Source organism: Dermacentor silvarum, chromosome 10, assembly GCF_013339745.2.
Source record: "Dermacentor silvarum isolate Dsil-2018 chromosome 10, BIME_Dsil_1.4, whole genome shotgun sequence".
Lineage (NCBI taxonomy): Eukaryota > Metazoa > Arthropoda > Arachnida > Ixodida > Ixodidae > Dermacentor > Dermacentor silvarum.
Genome location: NC_051163.1, coordinates 121,177,619 through 121,196,939, shown reverse-complemented (window position 1 = coordinate 121,196,939; position 19,321 = coordinate 121,177,619). Strand labels below are relative to the sequence as shown.

General features: G+C 48.3%; 1 protein-coding gene across 1 annotated transcript; it reads right to left on the bottom strand.

Annotated features, from left to right (window-relative positions):
• Window positions 1-3,827: 3,827 nt before the first annotated feature.
• LOC125941106 (uncharacterized) lies at window positions 3,828-19,066 on the bottom strand. The gene is made up of 4 exons (XM_049658055.1): window positions 18,967-19,066; window positions 9,985-10,216; window positions 5,213-5,301; window positions 3,828-4,132 (listed from the first exon to the last, which is right to left on the bottom strand). The coding sequence occupies exons 1-4, from the start codon at window positions 19,061-19,063 to the stop codon at window positions 3,828-3,830; spliced, it is 723 nt and encodes a 240-aa protein (XP_049514012.1). The 5' UTR covers window positions 19,064-19,066.
• Window positions 19,067-19,321: the final 255 nt, after the last annotated feature.

Here is a 19,321-nt window from a genome sequence, read left to right as displayed (position 1 = left end):
GCAGTTGGCTCCGTGCGGTACTCGACTGACGAAAACGGTGACTTCTTGGTCTTCTTTTCGCTTTGCGCGTATTGCACGTGGATGTTGATGATGATAAGCCTTTAAAATATGGCACGCACCCACAATGGAGGATTGACCAAGAATCGGGCGGCTATGCGTGCCCTCAATAACTTGACAAACATGAACTTGGAAAAGAACCAAGGCTACAAATTACTAGGGGGGAGGGGGGGCTGCACCGCTCGTTCTTGACGCTGTGTTACAGCAAGCCTTGGTGGGACCTAGGACACAAGTAGACAGTTATCTAGAGTTTCGAAACGATACGGAGGTGACCCGTATGTAGTTAAATGCTCGCATGTGTAGCCACGTAATAGGTATCATGCGCCGCTCAGCAGAGATTTACCATCCTTTTTACAACGCCTGGAAATAGCGTATACGGATTACGCACAGTAGACTGATAAACGGAACAATGTTGTCAACTTTGGTAGGCCTGGAAGAGTTTGACAAACATGTCAAACGGTTATGACTATAGTAATGAAAATGCACTCCATCAGGAGGTGGCAGGAAAGTTAATGCCAATTAAAGATGTCTAAGTTGCAATATGTTGCGCTAGGCAAGCAATGATCCCTGATGAGGAGGAGAGCCCTACCAGGTAGGTAGTATCTTGCATCAGCACCTAATGGGATTTCAGACAGCTGGGCAAAGACAGCGGTTTTTGTGTCAGTAGGTAAAAAAAGCTAATTTACAAACTAAAAACGCACAGACACAAGCTTATACTACGTCCTCCTGGCTGCACCGCATTACGGACATTTAGCGTTCCCCTGGAATGTCCGGTCGTGTCCCTCTTGGTAATGCGGAGTTTCAGTTACCCTATTACGATGTATTATACCACAGTTGAATCCGTACGAGAGTAGGTGTGGGTTCGCACATCGAACCTTTGTGCGTCGTTTGGACATATTAGAATCACTGGAAACCCGCCGGCGTGGCTTAGTCAGCTAAGGCGTTGCGCTGCTGAGCCCGAGGTCGCGGGATCGAATCCCGGCCCCGGCGGCCGCATTTCGATGGAGGCGAAATGCAAAAACGCCCGTGTGCTTGCGTTGTAGTGCACGTTAAAGAACCCCAGGTGGTCGAAATTATTCCGGAGCCCTCCACTACGGCGTGCCTCATAATCAAAACTGGTTTTGGCACGTAAAACCCCAGAAAGAAGAAGAAGAATCACTGGAACATTTCCTCCTCTATTGCCGAACATACAATTCTGAAAGAAGGGACTATTTAGAGCAACCACTATCGCGTATGGGCCTTCCTCTCTCAGTGATTAATATTTTATCTGTCGGTGTAGGTACCCTTGGTTTAGCACGAAAGGAAGTTGTCAGACTTTGCGTAACTACGCCATTGCTAGAGGGAGATCGCTTTCAAGATAGGGCCCGCGCGGCCGCGCCATACGCAGTCGCCGCCGCAGTACGTTTGATAATGGTTCACATCTAGAGGAAGCATCGTCATCGAGCACGTATACGTACGAGGTCTATCAAACTTTACACTGTTCAATCACGTCACGTACTACAGCACGCATCGGCCAGTGCTCATCTTCCACGAAGCAGTGGCATCATCCAAGCGCACCATCATCCAACTTGAAGACACAGCAGAAACGCAACAAGAACCAAACAAGACACCGTGTACATAATAAAGGTTGCATATAGTATTTGCTTCATTTACAAAAACTCTCTCATCATTTCATCCCACGTCCACATCCTCTGGGAGTTATCTATAAAAGCTATTTAAAAGTATTCCTAAATTGTAATAATTCATCTCTACTTTCCGCAGTTGATTTTCGACATCTACATTTCCGGTGGAACACGAACAAGTGCCTTTCGCGACAATGCGAGGAGGCCTTATCAAGCTTCCGCTGTAAAGTTCCCCACCTAAAATTTACCTTCATAGATCTGGTTAAATCAATAACTAACATCTGCTCTTTTTGTAAAGAACCAGAAATTATGGGCCAATTATTTCCTGCCGACGCATCTCCTCCATCCGCAGAATATTCCTGATATTTCCAACTAGTAAGCTGAGGTTAGCCCTTACTACCCCAAACGTTTTGTCCTTTGGTGCCGGTCAATTAGGCACAAGCCATGGATCTACGATTACTGCTCTACACAAGTTCAAATTAATTAATTATGGGGTTTTACGTGCCAAAACCACGATCTGATTATGAGGCACGCCATAGTGGGGGACTCCGGAAATACACACAAGTTCATTCAAGCGTCAGGAATGTTTCGCTGCTAGGGTACCGACCATGGGACACTTTACCTTTAATACGATAACGTTGAGGGTCCCGTGTTTCAGAAAATCCGGCGTCGGCGTGAGCGCCAACGTCGTTGACGGAAATAATCATGCCGAACCACATCTTCCCGAACCACCCCAACTGGGCAGGCCCTTCGGGTGGTGCAAGGCGTTCGTGAACAGAAATTGAAGTTTCTCAAAGTTAAATCCGTCAGAAAAATCGTAAAGTACGACTCAACCACAACCTACAGACGTGATAGCGTCGGATTGTAATTTGAATATAAGAGAAAGAAGCTTGATAAGCAGCCAGGAATCTCTGAATGTTGTCGCGTTCCACTCTTAAAGGTGAAGCTTAAGCGTCCTCCAAATTTTTTTCCTGAATTTAAGTATAGGCCCTCTCGAAATTTCTGTTAGCATTTAGTTGCATAATGCTTCGCTATGAATGTTTGCCTTTAACCCTTTTCAGTATATTGTTGAGTGCACTTTCCAATCAACTCAGTGTGGGGGCCAATCCCTCCTGTTGGTACGAGCCATGTTTTGAGGCAAAAACAGCAGCAACAATTTCGGTGTGGCAACCGTGCTTCTCCGTTTGACAATTTATTCGCGGTGTTTCTCGCAATCATACCAAACACAGCAGGATACGACGACGAAACATCAGGTGATTAGTAGCAAATGCTTACGCATCATGTAGGCAACTCCCACAAGAGATTCTCCGTGTATTTTTTTTTCTGTAAGACTTGCTATTGGGAGAATGACAGTAGTTGAGCGCTTAGTAAAGACGAGTAGAAAAAAGGAGGCACACGGACACACGGGCACTACTCACAACAGTTGAGTTTAATTCCTTGACAGAGACAAACAAGAGAGTGCCGTCGAATGCACGTCACTGACCGCGTGAACCACATTACCACCGGGGAACAAGATGACAAGACAGAGCGTACAAACCAGAAGAATGAAATGAAGTTACAACATGCGCAAAAAAATTAATTCTTTGTTGGGCAACGTTAAGTTCTTGGCTGTGTCAAGGAATTGTTTCTTGTTCAATTGCTCTTGTTCGGCTCTGTCAAGGAATTAAACTTCATTGTTGTGAGTAGCGCCAGGGTTTCTCGTTTTTTTTTGCTCCCGCCCAGACATGGACGCAACGCCCTGTCTGGCCAACGTGCGTCTTACCACATGAGAGTGGAATGGCATAAACCACGCCCACAGCGCACGACACGTAGGAAGCACCATGCCGAATTTGGCATCCACCTCGGCTCTCTTCGCAGGTGCGGGAGCATAGCTTAGAAAGCTTAATTGTTCGGAGCAGAAAACGCCAAAGGTACACCATGCCTGCAAGCAACTTTCTTGAGTTGATGGGTGACCTTGCGCTACGCTAACCATCCATCATTCTTGTAAATAAATCCATACCATCCGTTACAATATGTTAAAAAGTAATTCGTACGAAACATGCGGGTTGTATTCACTCTTGTGCAGAAAGTATCCTCAGCCTCCGACAGGAATGAGGCAGGGATACACAACGCGACCAAAATCGGCGTGCCCCAGCTGACCGGTTCACCCTATTCTACCACCAGGCCCCGACTATGGCTGCTCGTGGTGTTCTCGGTGCCTGTCGTGCCCGTCATTGTGACATTAGGCATTGTGACATTGTTCGTTGTGGCCGATGTAGCCGTCACCTCCCCGTCATCACCGAAAACGGCGGTTGGCTTGGCGGCGTCCGTGCCAGCAGCCCTGGCACGCCTGCGGCTCGACACAAGCATACTGATGACGACGACCAGCATGAGACAGATGATCACCACGCTGCCAATCATCGGAAGGATGGCGCTGCGGTAGAGGCGGGCAGAGAAGAAACGGTTATCGTGAGCTGAATAACGGGGCATGTGCCCTTAAGCTTAATTACGGCAGAGGAAGAGCGAATGACACTAGGCTGTTCCAGGTGCTTGCTGCGTGCAAGCAACTGACACATTCGAATTAGGCTTAAAAGGGGGCTTGTAACCATTTTTAGACGAAGAGAACGAACCTGATCACTCCCTAGACAATCGTTTATGAACGTCTGAGCCTGTCACGTAGCAAATATACAACTGCACTGAATACAACGACTCCTATTTTAGGGGCGAAGCACCTTAGGGCCGAGCCTTGTCCCTCGTATAGTCCGTAGCTCTCTTTGGCATGGAGACCGGCTATGTATGCATATATATATATATATATATATATATATATATATATATGTACGCCAAGCTCCGGCTTCCGGAAGCCGGAACCGGAAGCCAGCTTCCGGCTTCCGGAGAACGCGGCGTTTTTCTCTCTCGTCGGTAGCTAGGGGCGCTGCATTGCCCAAGGGCGTTCGTTCCCGACGCGGGCTCTCTTTCTCGTCGGTAGCTAGGGGAGCTGCATTGCCCAAGGGCGTTCGTTCCCGACGCGCGCTCTCCTTCTCTCGCGTCCGTAGCTGTGGTTCACCCGAATGATCCCCCGGTGCATCGCCCACTCATCATCATTCACATCGTGGACATGTGGTGATTTTTTTAATGCAATTAGTATTCTATGGAACTGGTTGATCATAGTGCTGTGTATGTTTATTATTATTCTTGTTCCTTGTCATGTTGCGCTGCTCCATGCCTATTATGAATCCAAACCAACTAGTCCGGCAACGGGCCCCTATCAAAATTCTATGGGAACTTCACGCTCTTTCCGGCATGATCTCCAGGTCTCGGAGGATAAACCACGGCGCCGTTACTCGTGCCCTTTTAACATCGGGCGCCACGTCGGAAGGCCGTACCACGCCATCTCGAGATGCAGGTAAAAATAGCGGCGCGGTCGCAGCCGGAGCATAACGGCAGAGCTCACAAAGTGCGCTTAGAATATCGTGAAGAAAAAGATAGCTGCGAGAATGCGACAAAGGCGCATAAGCGCCGATGTGACGCAAAATAAGATGCGGCCGACTTACATCTTCGGTTTCCCCTGGTCGGCCGCTGCAAGGGTGTTGTCAAACCCGCGAAGCGCCGGGACATCTCGTGCCGGTGGGTGTGTGGTGAGCTGACCATAGTGCGAAGAGTAAGAGTTTATGTCCCTCATTCACTCGAAACTGCTACGAGACGTAAAACTAAATTAAAACGTAAACATCTTAAGCTCAGCCCAAATCAGACGAAAAAATCGATGACTTATTTTCTTCTGTGCTGATGATCTTGAGAGTCCCTAAATTCGCGGGGGACGACGATACCTTTTTTTTATTGAGCCCATACCAGACAAAGGATGAAGATGAAAGGATGGATCAGCGCTCGTCTTTGCCTTAGCGGCAGATACAAGGTGACATCAAGGGGAGGCCGGTATCAAAATAGAGAAAATACGAGCTTGTGTGACGATTCGTACGTGCACATTACTTAGCGTGTTACGGACAAGGACAGAAGGACCAGGCGTTTATTGTGTTTCTTCTTTGTGTCCTTTTCCGTAGCACGGAACGGATATGTATGCAAGGAAGTCCGGCTAATGCATTGGAGGGCAGGGGGCAAGGAGTGGAGGAAGGGTTGGAGCGGCAAGTTTCTTGGGCACCATTTATAACTCCTTTAAATCCGCCAATGATTTATCCTATGTCAATGATCCTTCATCGGTTTCTGCACTGTGGTTGGTCGATTATGGGTTTCTAACCAAGATGTTCGGTTACTTCACTTCACTTCGCTTTATTACCTTAAAAACCCCATTGGAGGGGTATTACATAAGCGGAGGTTAAAAAATAAACATTAGAAACAGGCGTTCATTTTGAGATATGGGTGACAACAGCTTTGGTAAAGGCAGATGGGCTTGTGATGGCTGCGATAGCGTGTGGAAGGCCGTTCCAGTCCCTTTATGCTCGAATAAAAAATGATGCTTGAAAAGTGGTGGTCCGGGCACGCGCGCGTGCAACTTGAAGCGGATGACCGGTGCGATGAGATATGTATGAAGGGGGCGTGATGTACGGTGGGTGATTTAGGGAGCTGTAAAAAAATGAGCGGAAGAGAGAGAGAGTGGCAACCTGTCGACGGAAAGAAATCGTTTCCAAGCCAAATTCCGCTTTCATCGATGAAATGCTGATATCGTACGAATATGAAGAATGAATGAACCCAGTAGCACGATTTTGCACTGCCTCAAGTCCATTTATGATATAAATGTCATGCGGGTTCCAGATGGGAGATGCATACTCAAGTTTCGATCTTACAAATGATTTATAGGCCAACGCTTTTACTTGTTGTGGGGTATGACGTGGATGTCGCCTAAGAAATCCCAGTGATCTATTAGCAGATGAGATGATGTTAGTAGTGTGCAAGCGTTAGGACAGATCACAAGATAGAGTGACACCAAGGTATTTGAATGATTGGACTGATTCTATTGGAACATCAGCAATGGAATAGGTAAATGTGAGGGGGTTACGGCAGCGAGTGAAAGATACGAGTTTACATTTGTTAGGATTTAGGTTCATTAGCCAGCGATTACACCATTCTTGTACATTATTGAGATCGTTCTGAATGAATGTGTGGTCAAATGTGTTGGTAACTCTGCGGTAGATTACACAATCATCTGCAAACATACGAAAGTTACATGATACATGCGTTGGTAGGTCATTAATGTAAATTAAAACAAGAAGCGGTCCTAAGACGGATCCCTGCGGGACGCCTGATGTTGCGCGGAGTCTGCTAGAAGAATGGTTATTAACGAAAACAAACTGAGAGCCGTTAGTCAGGAATGCTTCTATCCATTTTAGTACGTCGGGGTGTAAGTTTAACTGACACAATTTTAGCAGCAAACGTTTATGAGGAACTGTGTGAAATGCTTTTGCAAAATCCAGGAATATGGCATCAGTCTGAAGGTTACTGTCACGGTTAACATGCAGGTCGCGAAGGAAAGTTGCCAACTGCGTTTCGCAAGAATAGCCTTTTCAAAATCCGTGCTGACAAGGGTGAAAAAAGCAGATTGAATCTAAGAAGTTCATGATATGCGAGTATATGACGTGTTCCATGATTTTGCAGGGTACACTAGTTAATGATATAGGACGATAATTTAATGGGGTGTCTCTGTTGCCCGATGTGAAGACTGGAACGACCTTGCCCACTTTCCAGTCGGATGGTAAGATGCCTGTAGAGAGTGACTGCGTAACTACCCTGTAGTGACTAACCTGTAGCTAAGGCGTTCGTTGAAATTGTAGCGACATTTTAGACAAACAGACTTACGTTGTGGCAGCAGTAAAAGATCCACCAATTAAATTGACAACATACAAGATCTAACGGGGTGTAGCAGGCAAGAAAGGTCAGATTTAGACTAAATCATCCAGCTGTAATACCGCATCGGCGTTAGAAAAATCTAGACTGTGTCGCTTTACCCAGTTGGTTAAGTGCGGACTTTGCTGCTTAGGCAAAACTCAGAACTATATTCTAACGGCGCGACTGATAGAAGGACACACAGAGACAAAAATGCCACAGAACCAGCGCCAAGTTTCCTTAACTTCATATTGCCCCAGATTTATGCAGATTCCCCAATCTTTCAAGTGTTATACTTTCGAATATTGCATGACTTTTATCAGTTTGAAGAGTTCTGTCAGCTCTATTTCAATTCAAGAGTTAGATATTTTGCTATATTGCATTTACTAGTTCCTTCATTAATCACGGCGCTTGCCTCTTTATTTTCTTGATGCGTTATTTCCAACTTCAATCGCGTCCTCCGATATTAGATTAGTTAAAAGTCTTATTCATAATTTTTAGGTTATCTTTATCTTCGTGTACCAAGCCTCATATTTGTTTGCGAGCACTAGATTGAATTATACCACTGACACACGGGCAAAAGTAAAGTCCTTTGCAGGAAACCCCTTTTCTTACTCTGAAGGACCCATTGCAGAAAGGAGTTGCGCCGATGCCACACGGCATCGCACTAACTCCTTTAGGTGGTTCCTCAGATGAACGCGAAAAAAAAAGCGTTGTTTGTTAAAGCAGCAATGAGACAACATTTACAAAAAGCTGTGCTTGTAGATTACATTTAGTGATTGTACAACCTAGAAACATTTCTTTTTCATTTTTGATGATAATGCGCATATTCTGAATTCAACATGGCGGTGCTAGCGACGTGGTCCGAGTGTTTGAGAGCATAGAGTTTCTCACTATAACACCTAGAGGGTAAACTGGCGCCACCGTCTATGCGAGTTTCTTAAAGGGCTGCCGTGCCCTGATGCGAATGACGGGATATGTGTCTGCGAGGCTTGTGTTGGCTGGTGTTGTACGAGGCTTCGTCTAAAACGTGGATATGGCTACACAAATAACGCGTTCTTAAAATAAAATCTACATAAAAGGCTTTCATTCACCCATATTACATCTCTCAATAAAGTTTACTCACATACAATGCAGCATCAAGCGAAGAAAAGCAAGAACAGATGACAAGTTGTTCCAAAGCGAGCGAGAATCTTGTCGTCTGCCCTCCAACTTTAGCGGCCAGCTGATACTTTTTACGGTTCATAGAATTGTGCATCCAATAGTGTGTCCTCAAAATTAAACATGTTTTGTGTTTAATAATAAAGCTAAAGTAGTTTTTTACGTCCTGTTTTATCATTGTGACAGACGGAACGGTGCTAGCCAGGCGCGTCTTCAAGGCGTTCTGGCTCTCCAAGAACGATACCAATCGGAATCCACAATATACCGGCATTCCCTTGCATACCACGGCACAGCAGCGCCACATTTCCCTCTAGGTTTTATAGCGTGAAACTATGTTTGAGAGTATGGCTAGAGTAAATCTTCACTGTTCGACAAATCGCATTACCGCTAAAAATTAAAAAATTTCTGAGGTAAAACAAATATTTACGGGGCACCGTAGTTGTGTTTTCTTCTATTGATGAGTTGTGCACGCTGTATGCGAGAGTACACCTTACCGCTCGAAAAGTAGATGCCCGATCTTCTTTCCCGCAAAGGAACTTTGCCGGGAGGGAGATACTCCTTTGTCGTGTGTCACTGCGCTTGAACGCCTTTCCAGTAGATGTCCCCTTACCTAAAGGACTTTAGATGTGCCCGTGTTTCAGGGGTATTAATCTGCTTGCACCCTGCCTGCGTCTAGGTTGGCCTGCTTTCTTGCCTAATTTTCCTCTTTTTGTCGTCAAATTGAGAGCAACCGCTTGCACACTAACCTGTGGTCACTGCATCATACCCAACGTAACACTTTGACGTCTGACACAATGCTGGGGTCGGCAAATGATATGAAATCTACTTTGTTTCTCGTTTTCCCGTTAGGGCTTTTCCAGATGCACTTCCCGCTATTGCGTTTCCGGAAAAAGGTATTCATTATTCGCAATTGGTTCAGAAGTTCTGCCAGTTTGTCTCCTCTGCTATTCTTAGAGTCGATGCCACAGTTGACAATTGCCTGTTACCTAGCATGTCTTCCTCCACTTTCCCATTGAAATCCCTCGTGACAACAGTATGCTGATTTTCACTTTCCTCATTGCAAGTTCAACGGCATCATAAAACACTTCTACCTCTTCATTATCATGACGGGACGTAGGAGCGTAGGCTTGTAGTATCTCCAATTTATATCTCATATTGAGCTTTATTAGATGGCTGCTACTCGTTCGTTAATGCTGCAAAGCTTCCGCCATGAGAGGCCGGGAAATACGTAGACGCCATCGCTGAAAACGAGCAACCTGTCCAGGCGACAAGCGCATTTTGTGCGGTAGCAAAGCTATCACGCGCGGTGACTTCAGAAGGCGATTCTTACGTCTGCAGGTTTAGGTGCTTCAGGAGCACCAGGAGGAGGCGCAGCCGGAAGCGCCTCCGCGGGAGCAGCCCCTTTTCCAACGGAAGCCAGAGGCGCTTGGGAAAGCTCCAACGGGCTGCTGGGGCGAGACGACGGTGGCGGCCCCGAGGTTGCGTCACTTTTCTTGGCCTTCGACTCCCGCTTCGGTTTATTGCTCCTGGCCGGCGGCGACTCAGCGCCGCCCTCAGGAGACCTGTGCAAGCGCATCACATTAAGCTTGACTCATGTGGAAACACCAAAGCCGCGTATTATTAGGATGGCAATTACATGGACAGTCCAGACAAATTACCGTCGTCGTCGTCGTCTCGATCGGCATCGGCGCCACCGTGAGGTTCTGGATAACGTCCAAGTGCGATAAGATCGCGCCTTACGCCGTATGCTGTAGGTGCGAGGGAAAGTGTGCGAGAGTGAGCCGAGACGGCTGGTGGCTTGATGCGCGCCGTCTTCTCGCTCGTACGAAAGCGAGAGCGGTCAGCTGCGTGCGTGCGTGCTAGGGAGGAGATCAGTATGGGCAGCGCGCGTCTCTCTCTTCTAGTGAGGCCGTGGCTGTGCTTGGCGCTGCATCTTTAAGGTAATCAGCGGTGGGTGCAAGTTCAGGCGAGCCTAGATGGCTCATGACTTCATATACGTTGTGTTCGCACGGCCTATTTCGCGTTGAAGCGAGAGGCAGCCGGAAGGGAAATTCGGTCGCCGCTGCTCCCGCTCTTCGCCACGCCAGCGTTGTGAAAACCAGTGGTCGTGGTCTCATCAAGTGAGATCGTTTCATGTATGTCTGTGCATGCATGACACCATGTTTGTTAATTTAATCAGTTGGCGAATGCAAGAGAGTAGAGAGCTCAGAGCTGGGCTAGTTCGCAACACTACAAGCGCCTAGAGTTCTTGCGGTGCATAGGTGTTCTGTGTCCGTTTGTTTGCGCTCTTTCCCAACGAAATAAGCTAAATGCTTGCTGCAGTTTGTACGGCCGGACAGAACTAAGAAGGCTTGCTTCGTGCAGTTGTCTAATACTTCGCTATCGCTATGAATGTTTCGCCTGTCGTGCAATACTATGACTCGCATATGTCATTGTGTTACTCTCAGGGGCGTGAGTCAATAATGAGCGCAGCGTTCGTCTAGAAATGTGCGCTTACGTGTTTTTATAGGTTCCTGTTCAGTACATAAAACAACACAACGTCTCACTACATAAAACAAATATGAACGCAAGCTGCTTCCACTACGCCTGGACCTGTGTCTCTATGAACGGAGATGAAAGCTCAGGGAACAAACAAACAAAATTGGCGGCGCCTCTCTCTTTTTGATGATGATGATGTATAGTGTTTACTAGCACAAGGGACAGGTATTCTCTTTTTTTGAATGAATGGATGAATGACTGACTGAATGAATGAATGAATGAATGCTTTATTTTCATGCTGATGCCTAATGCCGGTGTGGGTCCACTTTTCGCACGGCGACACTTGGTTGAATGCTGTGGTTTCGTAGGGGACAGCATGGTCTTCAATCGCTTGTGTTGGGTCCATCTCGAGGGCTTGTACTTCTTTGCGATGGGGTACTAGGTGGCGCAAGATGTAGCCGATGAGTCTTGTTTGGTCCTCCTGTGTCGGGAGCGTTATGATGGTGTCTTGTACTGGCCCTCCGTTTACATTCGCCGATGAGGTTATGCTGGTTTAGCACACCCTGGCAGGTTGAGCATCGTGGAGGTGGTATTCCTTGGTAGAGGGTCATTCGTGCTGGGGTTAGAGGGCACCATTTGTGCCTGCCACAGTAGGACCTGTCCTTCCTTGGTAGGGTGTCATCATCATCATCATCAGCCTATATTTATGTCCACTGCAGGACGAAGGCCTCTCCCTGCGATCTCCAATTACCCCTGTCTTGCGCTAGCGTATTCCAACTTGCGCCTGCTAATTTCCTAACTTCATCATCCTAGCTGACTTTCTGCCGTCCTCGACTGCGCTCCCCTTTCTTGGTATCCATTCTCTAACCGTAATGGTCCACCGGTTATCCATCCTACGCATTACATGGCCTTCCCAGCTCCATTTCTTCCGCTTAATGTCAACTAGAATATCGTCTACCCCTGTTTGTTCTCTGATCCACACCGCTCTCTTCCTGTCTCTTAACGTTAGTCCTAAGATTTTTCGTTCCATAGCTCTTTGTGCGGTCCTTAACTTGTTCTCGAGCTTCTTTGTTAACCTCCAAGTTTCTGCCCCATATGTTAGCACCGGTAGAATGCAACGATTGTACACTTTTCTTTTCAGCGACAGTGGTAAGCTCCCAGTCAGGATTTGGTAATGCCTGCCGTATGCACTCCAACCCAATTTTATTCTTCTGTAAATTTCTTTCTCGTGATCAGGGTCCTCTGTGAGTAATTGACCTAGGTAAACGTACTCCTTTACAGACTCTAGAGGCTGACTGGCGATCCTGAATTCTTGTTCCCTTGCCATTTATCTTCAACCCAATTCTTACACTTTCTCGATTAAGGTCCTGAATCATTTGTTGTAATTCGTCTCCATTGTTGCTCAATAGGACAATGTCATCTGCAAACCGAAGGTTGCTGAGGTATTCGCCGTTGATCCTCACTCCTAATCCTTCCCAGTCTAAGAGCTTGAATACTTCTTCTAAGCATGGAGTGAATAGCATTGGAGAGATTGTGTCTCCTTGCCTGTCCCCTTTCTTGATAGGTAACTGTCTACTTTTCTTGTGGAGAACCAAGGTAGCTGTGGAATCCTTGTAGATATTTGCTAAGATACTCACGTATGCCTCCTGTACTCCTTGATTACGCAATGCCTCTATGACTGCTGGTAGGGTGTACGTGTGGATTATTCAAACTTCCAGGTTGTACCGTAGGTCTTTTAGTGTTATGGGGTTTAGCGGTGTTAAAGTATTTAGAGATGATTGGCAACTTTTGTGATTAAGAATCCATCGTATGATGGATGTATACATGTTATATATTGACGCGTGTGCTCTAGACAGACGACAACGACGATGAGAGCATTAACGGATTCCGTCTAGTGGGTCAGTGGGATTTTGGCTGACGACGAAGAAGACGTGTCTCTGTTCTGTTTTGCTTGAACGGGTTGTCCTTCTGTTCTTGAAGAACGTCTCCCTGTCCTCTCTCGGCGTTGTACCGCGACAGTGGTGGAGGTGCTGGGTATATTGACCACGCCTGGTGCTCCGGACTCCTTCTGGGAGTCGTTCATCTAGCCCGGACACATTTTCACCAGTTACGACCCCCGTGCATCGCTTCAGTCGTGGACTGCTAGGCCTTTCCCCGGAGTTCTCCCCTCTTCAACCACATCTTTCCAGGAGCTCCACACATCTGGCAATGGCCGAAACCAGCCCACCGCAAGCACCCCAATGCAGCCAGTCTCCCAGTCAACAACAGGTAACTGTTCTTCATCCGCTGGTTCCCGATCGCTATCGCGGTGCAGCCGTCGAAGACATTGAAGACTGGCTTGACAAGTACGAGCGCGTCGCCCAGATTAACCAGTGGACTGAGCAGCAAAAGCTTTCCCACGTATATTTCGCGCTTGACGACAGTGGCCGCACTTGGTATGAGAACCGCGAAGCTAGCCTATCGACATGGCATGACTTTCGGCAGAAAATCACCGATACGTTTGCCAGTGCCGACCGACGTGACCGCGCCCAGCAGTTGATGGAACTACGGGTGCAACAACCCAATGAGTCGGTCACAATGTTCGCCGAAGACTAGGCTCGTCTCTTTCGTAGAGCCGACCCGGACATGACCGAGGATAGGAAGTTACGCTACCTCATGCGAGGTGTAAAAGAGCAGTTGTTCGCGGGGCTTGTGCGGAATCCACCAGTCGCCGTCGCTGATTTTATCAAGGAGGCTACGGCTATTGAGCGGGTCCTTCATCAACGATGTAGGCAGTACGATCGACTGTCCACCAGCACCGCAATAAATGCCGCCGCATTGACCCCACAGTATCAGAGCTCCTTGCGTGAAATGATAAGAGAGATCGTCAGAGAAGAAGTTCACCGGATCCTGACACCGACACTGGATAGCCCCGTCGCGTCAATCGCCGAAGTGGTACGCGACGAAATCAGGCACGCGTTACCGGCCGCCGATCTTCCCGACCACCAGCGTCCCATGAGTTACGCCGCCGCTGTCCGATGTTCCCCACCCGTTACAACCACACCCCCGTACAACCAGCCTCCGAGAGCCGCTCCTTGGTCGCCGCCGCAAGAGGAGGCATTGCGGCGCGCACCCGTGATGCCGATGCAGTCCTACCGCCAGCCGTCATTCGCCGGGCCTTGGACCACGCCGCAAAACGACCCTACGAGACGGCCACAATTTCGCTTGGATTTCCTAAGGGTCTCTGTTCTGTTTTGCTTGAACGGGTTGTCCTTCTGTTCTTGAAGAACGTCTCCCTGTCCTCTCTCGGCGTTGTACCGCGACAATATATATTGATTTCATGTTTTATACGATGATTATCATGAAGAGATACACATACCAAGTGACACAAATTAGGATGAAGGTTGGTTTTAATCTGGATTTCTCCCCACAGCAGTCCAATGCTCTACGCACCTAACCCTGGACTACCCAAGCTGGCGTGAAAGAAGGTAGGTGCTGACATACACAAGTACATACCGCAAACAGGTGAAATTCCCAAAGAATGCTAATCGCATTTTTTTCTAATTCTTCACCATTGCACCACCCGATTCATGGCCATCTTCCAAAGTGGGGCACCATTTCACGGACAAACAACCAACTAACCAGCCAACCGCAACGGCTATTGCTGCAATATAAAACAACAAGGACACACGACGTAGTCTCCTAAAGCACCCGAAACGGCAAGAGACGCTGTAACCATGCCACTGGTAACGACTGCGGCCGTAACCAACTAAATGCTACTTGCACACTTATCTGTGGCTGTTTTAACTGTTCTTCTAGCGCTTGCCAGCTTGAGCTCCTGCGGTCATGTAGTTTGGGGGAGAATTCAAATATGCGTCCTACCGTCCCAAATACTTTTTTGTACTGATATTTTGTTGTTTCAGTTCCTGCGTTGGCTGAACACCCTAAATGCCAGCGGCTACAAAATTTCGCTTTGGCTAAATTGGTTATCGGTGAGTAGTCTATAGTTTTTAAGCATTCTTGGCAAAGATACGGATTGATAATTGTATAGTTGTTTATTCGCAGCCTTTGAACAGCACCTACGCAAACGACGTCTACACATGGTGGCCGACGGATATGGCGCAAAAACCCCCACGCCGCCTGCGACATTTTTCAGCACACCGCGAACGCCACCTCATCTCGGAGGTCATGCCGAGGAACCTCATGTCCTCGATTATGTGTCACTTCCGGCGTTTTTTAATGCATTAGCATTCTTAGGGTGCTTCGCACACTTTTCAAGGGCTATCTATCTATCTATCTATCTATCTATCTATCTATCTATCTATCTATCTATCTATCTATCTTCGACCCAGTGGCCCAATTTGCGTACTTGTTTGAGTCACTAGGTATGTGCTCTTGCTTACGAGGCCATTTATGTTTGTATGTATTTATGTATCTAGTTTCTATCTTCCCGTGTCCCTGGGTCACTGGGTAGTCAGGGATCGAACTGCATAAAATTTTCCCTGCGTCACAGCGTTAAGTGGTCTCGCTCACTGACATTATGAAAGAACGAATTCAGCGGTCATTGGGAGTTCCCGATGTGACTCCCGAATCTTCGCAGCCCCCGCCTGAAGCAATGACCTACGCTGCCATCGCCCGCCGTCAGCTTCCTTTTCGCGCCCGCGTCAGGGCGCGGTAACGCCGCAGTCACCACCACCACCGCCGCCGCCAGCCCGTCCGCGTATCAGCCCGCGCAACGCCCCGAGGAAGACAGACTTGTGGAGCGCTGCCGACCTTCGCTAGCTTTGCTGTCACTGCGAAGACGCGGGTCACGGCTACCGCCGGTACCTATACCGCGATATGGGAGTACGAGGCTTCGCCGACAACGCCCCACGTCCACAGCTTGGCGAACGACCACGTGACATTGGCCACTACGTCGCTGCAACGCAGTCGAGACCCGGACGACCTTCCCATTTGTATTCGGCAGGACGCAACGTGTCGCCGCAGCGCCGACTGTATACAGAACCAGCCCGTGGCCGGTATGGAAGCCCATATACGGAAAACTAAAAGCGAAAACCGACGGAGGTGCGGTTGCTGTTCGTTAAAATAACGAAGACCCTCCACCGCTGACGACGACGTTGCAAGAATCACCTCGACGATGCCGCAACAAAACGCCGCCGTACAGACGATGTCTCGAAGCCAAGTAGACGCCACGTCAAGAAAGCCCGACGACGCGACGTGCAAAACACCGCAGGGCGAAAGGTTTGAGGAATTAAACCAACGCCTGCAGTCACCACCAGTACTCGCCCACTTTGACGAAGACGCCGATACGCAAATCCCCACCGACACAAGCAGCGCAGACCTCGGCGCTGTCCCAGTCCTGAGGAAACACGGACTTGAAATTTCGAGTCATATCTTACGCTAGGCGGTCGCTGTCAAAAGCGGTATCCAACTATTCAACTAAGGAAAAGGAATGCCTTGCCATAATTTGGGCTACCACTAAATTTCGCCCTTACCTGTGTGGCAGGTCGTTCAAAGTCGTAAGCGACCATCCCGTACTTTGTTGGCTAGCCATTTTAAAGGACCCTTCCGGACGCCTAGCACGGTGGAGCCTCCGCCTGCAAGAATTCCACATCACCGTGATATACAAGTCCGGAAGAAAACACTCTGATGCCGATTGCCTCTCACGCGCTCCTCTTGACCCACCGCCGCAAGACACCAGGCCGATGACTCTTTCCTTGGGACAATGAGTGCCAGCGTCTTCGCCGAACATCAGCGAACAGATACGGAGCTAATAAGCCTTGTCGAGTTCTTGGAAGGGAAAAGCGACTTTGTCCCAAGGGTATTTAAGCGCGAATCGTCTTCGTTTCCATTACAAAATGATGCCCCGTAAAGAAAAACTCTTCGCCAGCTTGCGCCAACTACCTTCTGGTTATGCCTTCAGCACTGCGGCCAGAGGTTTTCCACGCCCTTCACGATGACCTAATGGTAGGTAATCTCGGGTTTTCCTGCACACTCGCGAGGATTCTGGAGAAGTATTACTGGCCACGCTTGAACGGCGACCTCGCTCATTACGCCAAGACGTGCCGAGACTGCCAGCGGCGCAAGACACCGCGGACAAGGCCAGCGGGATTGTTACAGCCGATTGAGCCTCCTTGCCGACCTTTTCAGCAGATCAGGATGGACTTGTTGAGGTCCTTTCCGACGTCACCATCCGGAAACAAGTGGTTCGTTGTGGCCACCCACTACTTTATCAGCAACGCCGAAACGAAATCTCTTCCCAAAGGTGGTGCGGCGGAAGTAGCGACATTTTTCGACGAAATCATCCTGCTGAGATATGGTGCGCCAAAAGTCATCATAAACGACAGAGGACCGGCTTTTACAGCTGAGCTTACTCAAGCCATTCTGCAATACAGTCAGACGAGTCACCAGAGGTCAACCGCCTACCACCCGCACAAGAATGGTCTACCGGAACGCCAGATAACATGTCGCTCGGCGACATGTTATCGATGCAGTACGTCGACGTCGTACACAACACGTGGGATTCCGTCCTCCCGTACATAACCTTCGCTTACAACACGGTGGTGCATGAAACAACGGAAGGAACCCAACGGAAGGAACGTTTATGGAAGGAACCCAACGACTACTCTCGACATGGCTGCCTATGTGCAGCGCGCCGAAGAAGTACAAGTCCGCATCAAGAACCAGCAAAGGACAGACAACCGACACTACAATCTTCGACGACTCTACTTGCAATACCAGCGCGGCGACCATGTTTTGGTTCGGACCCCCGTACACCGATGAGGACTTAGTGAGAAACCTTTGTGACGCAATTTCAGACCCTACAAGACCATCCGACGTATTAACGAACTTTGGGACTATGTCACCATCCGACGTATTAACGAACTTTGGGACTATGTCTCTCTGTTGCGTTGTCACGTTTTCTTTACTAAGTGTGCTTTTGTTTTTGCTCTCATGTTTGTAGCATCGGGCGGTTGCATTTTTAAGAGGGTAGCATTGACACGTGTATTTAATTATCCTTTTTCCGGGAACTGTATTTAATCCGGTAGCTTAAGGTTATCGCTCAGCGCAAGACGCGCCTGCATGATTTGGAACTTACGCGAATGCTGTCGCTGATTCTATCTGTTGTGTATGTTCTCGCCGAACATGGTTTAATGAGATTGCATGCACGAATTGTGTAGTACTTTCTGGAAGGCACGCGGGCACCAGCACTTACACTTGATTGTGCGAAGCTGACGCGCTTGACTCGCCGAATCCGACAATCGCCGACTGTGCTTGCCGCTATGGTTGTGCTTTGAATGTAGCATGCGTTTCTGGACACAGGTTCACCCAATAGAGAGGTATTTTCATGATTTAGAGTTATTGCTGCTGTGTTCTCCACCGCCACTACAACGTGATAATATTGATTCAATACTAACGACACGGCGGCCGCATCTCGATGGGTGCGAAATGCAGAAAATACCCGTGTACTTAGATTTAGGTGCACGGTAAAGAACCCCAGGTGGTGCAAATTATTACGGAGTCCCCCACTACAGCTTGCCTCATTATCAGATGCAGGTTTTGGCACCCCGTAACACCCCATAATAAATTCTTTAAAGTTTCGGTAACAACGTATATTACTATGAGCTTTTTGTAACGCATCCACTCATAAACTTTAAATTTGTATGGAGGCACTATATCTACGCTATCTTAAACTGGACTCTTTGCGCGTTCAAAATTTTGTTGCCGTTGCCATTTAAGAAGGGACTTTTGCAACTGCAACAGTCACTGGTGGACTCAAGCGCTCAATAAAACGACTAGAGGAGTCAGTCCATAGCAGCTATTCCTGTAAGGAAAACCCAGAGTGGTGACTCACTTGCTGCCGTTGCGGAAAACGTCTGCGGACTTAGGGCGCTTCTTGGTGTGTTTCTTGTGCGCCTTGTCGGACGCAGGTGACGCGGCTCGCCCGACATCCGCGAGGCCACTGACCACAGCCTGCGCTGGCGTTTCGACGGGGCTTAGCTCCTGCGCTTGTTCCTTGCCGCCCTGATTCTGCATGGAGTTGTCTCAGAGCGGTACTCGACTGACGCGCACGGTGACTTCTTGCTCTTCTTTTCACTTTGCGAGCATTGCACGTGGATAATAGTGATGATGATGATGTGTCTTTAAAGCATGGCACGCACTCATAAAGGGGGATGGGCCTAAGAACGGGGGATTGTACGCAAACAACG

Excerpts from the sequence above, each read along its gene's own strand:
- LOC125941106 (XM_049658055.1), bottom strand. The coding sequence starts at position 19,063 with ATGTCGGGCGAGCCGCGTCACCTGCGTCCGACAAGGCGCACAAGAAAC. Across the intron at positions 10,217-18,966 it reads GTTTTCCGCAACGGCAGCAA|GTCTCCTGAGGGCGGCGCTG; the intron begins GTGAGTCACCAC and ends GCGCTTGCACAG. Across the intron at positions 4,133-5,212 it reads GACCAGGGGAAACCGAAGAT|CTCACGATAACCGTTTCTTC; the intron begins GTAAGTCGGCCG and ends CCCGTTATTCAG.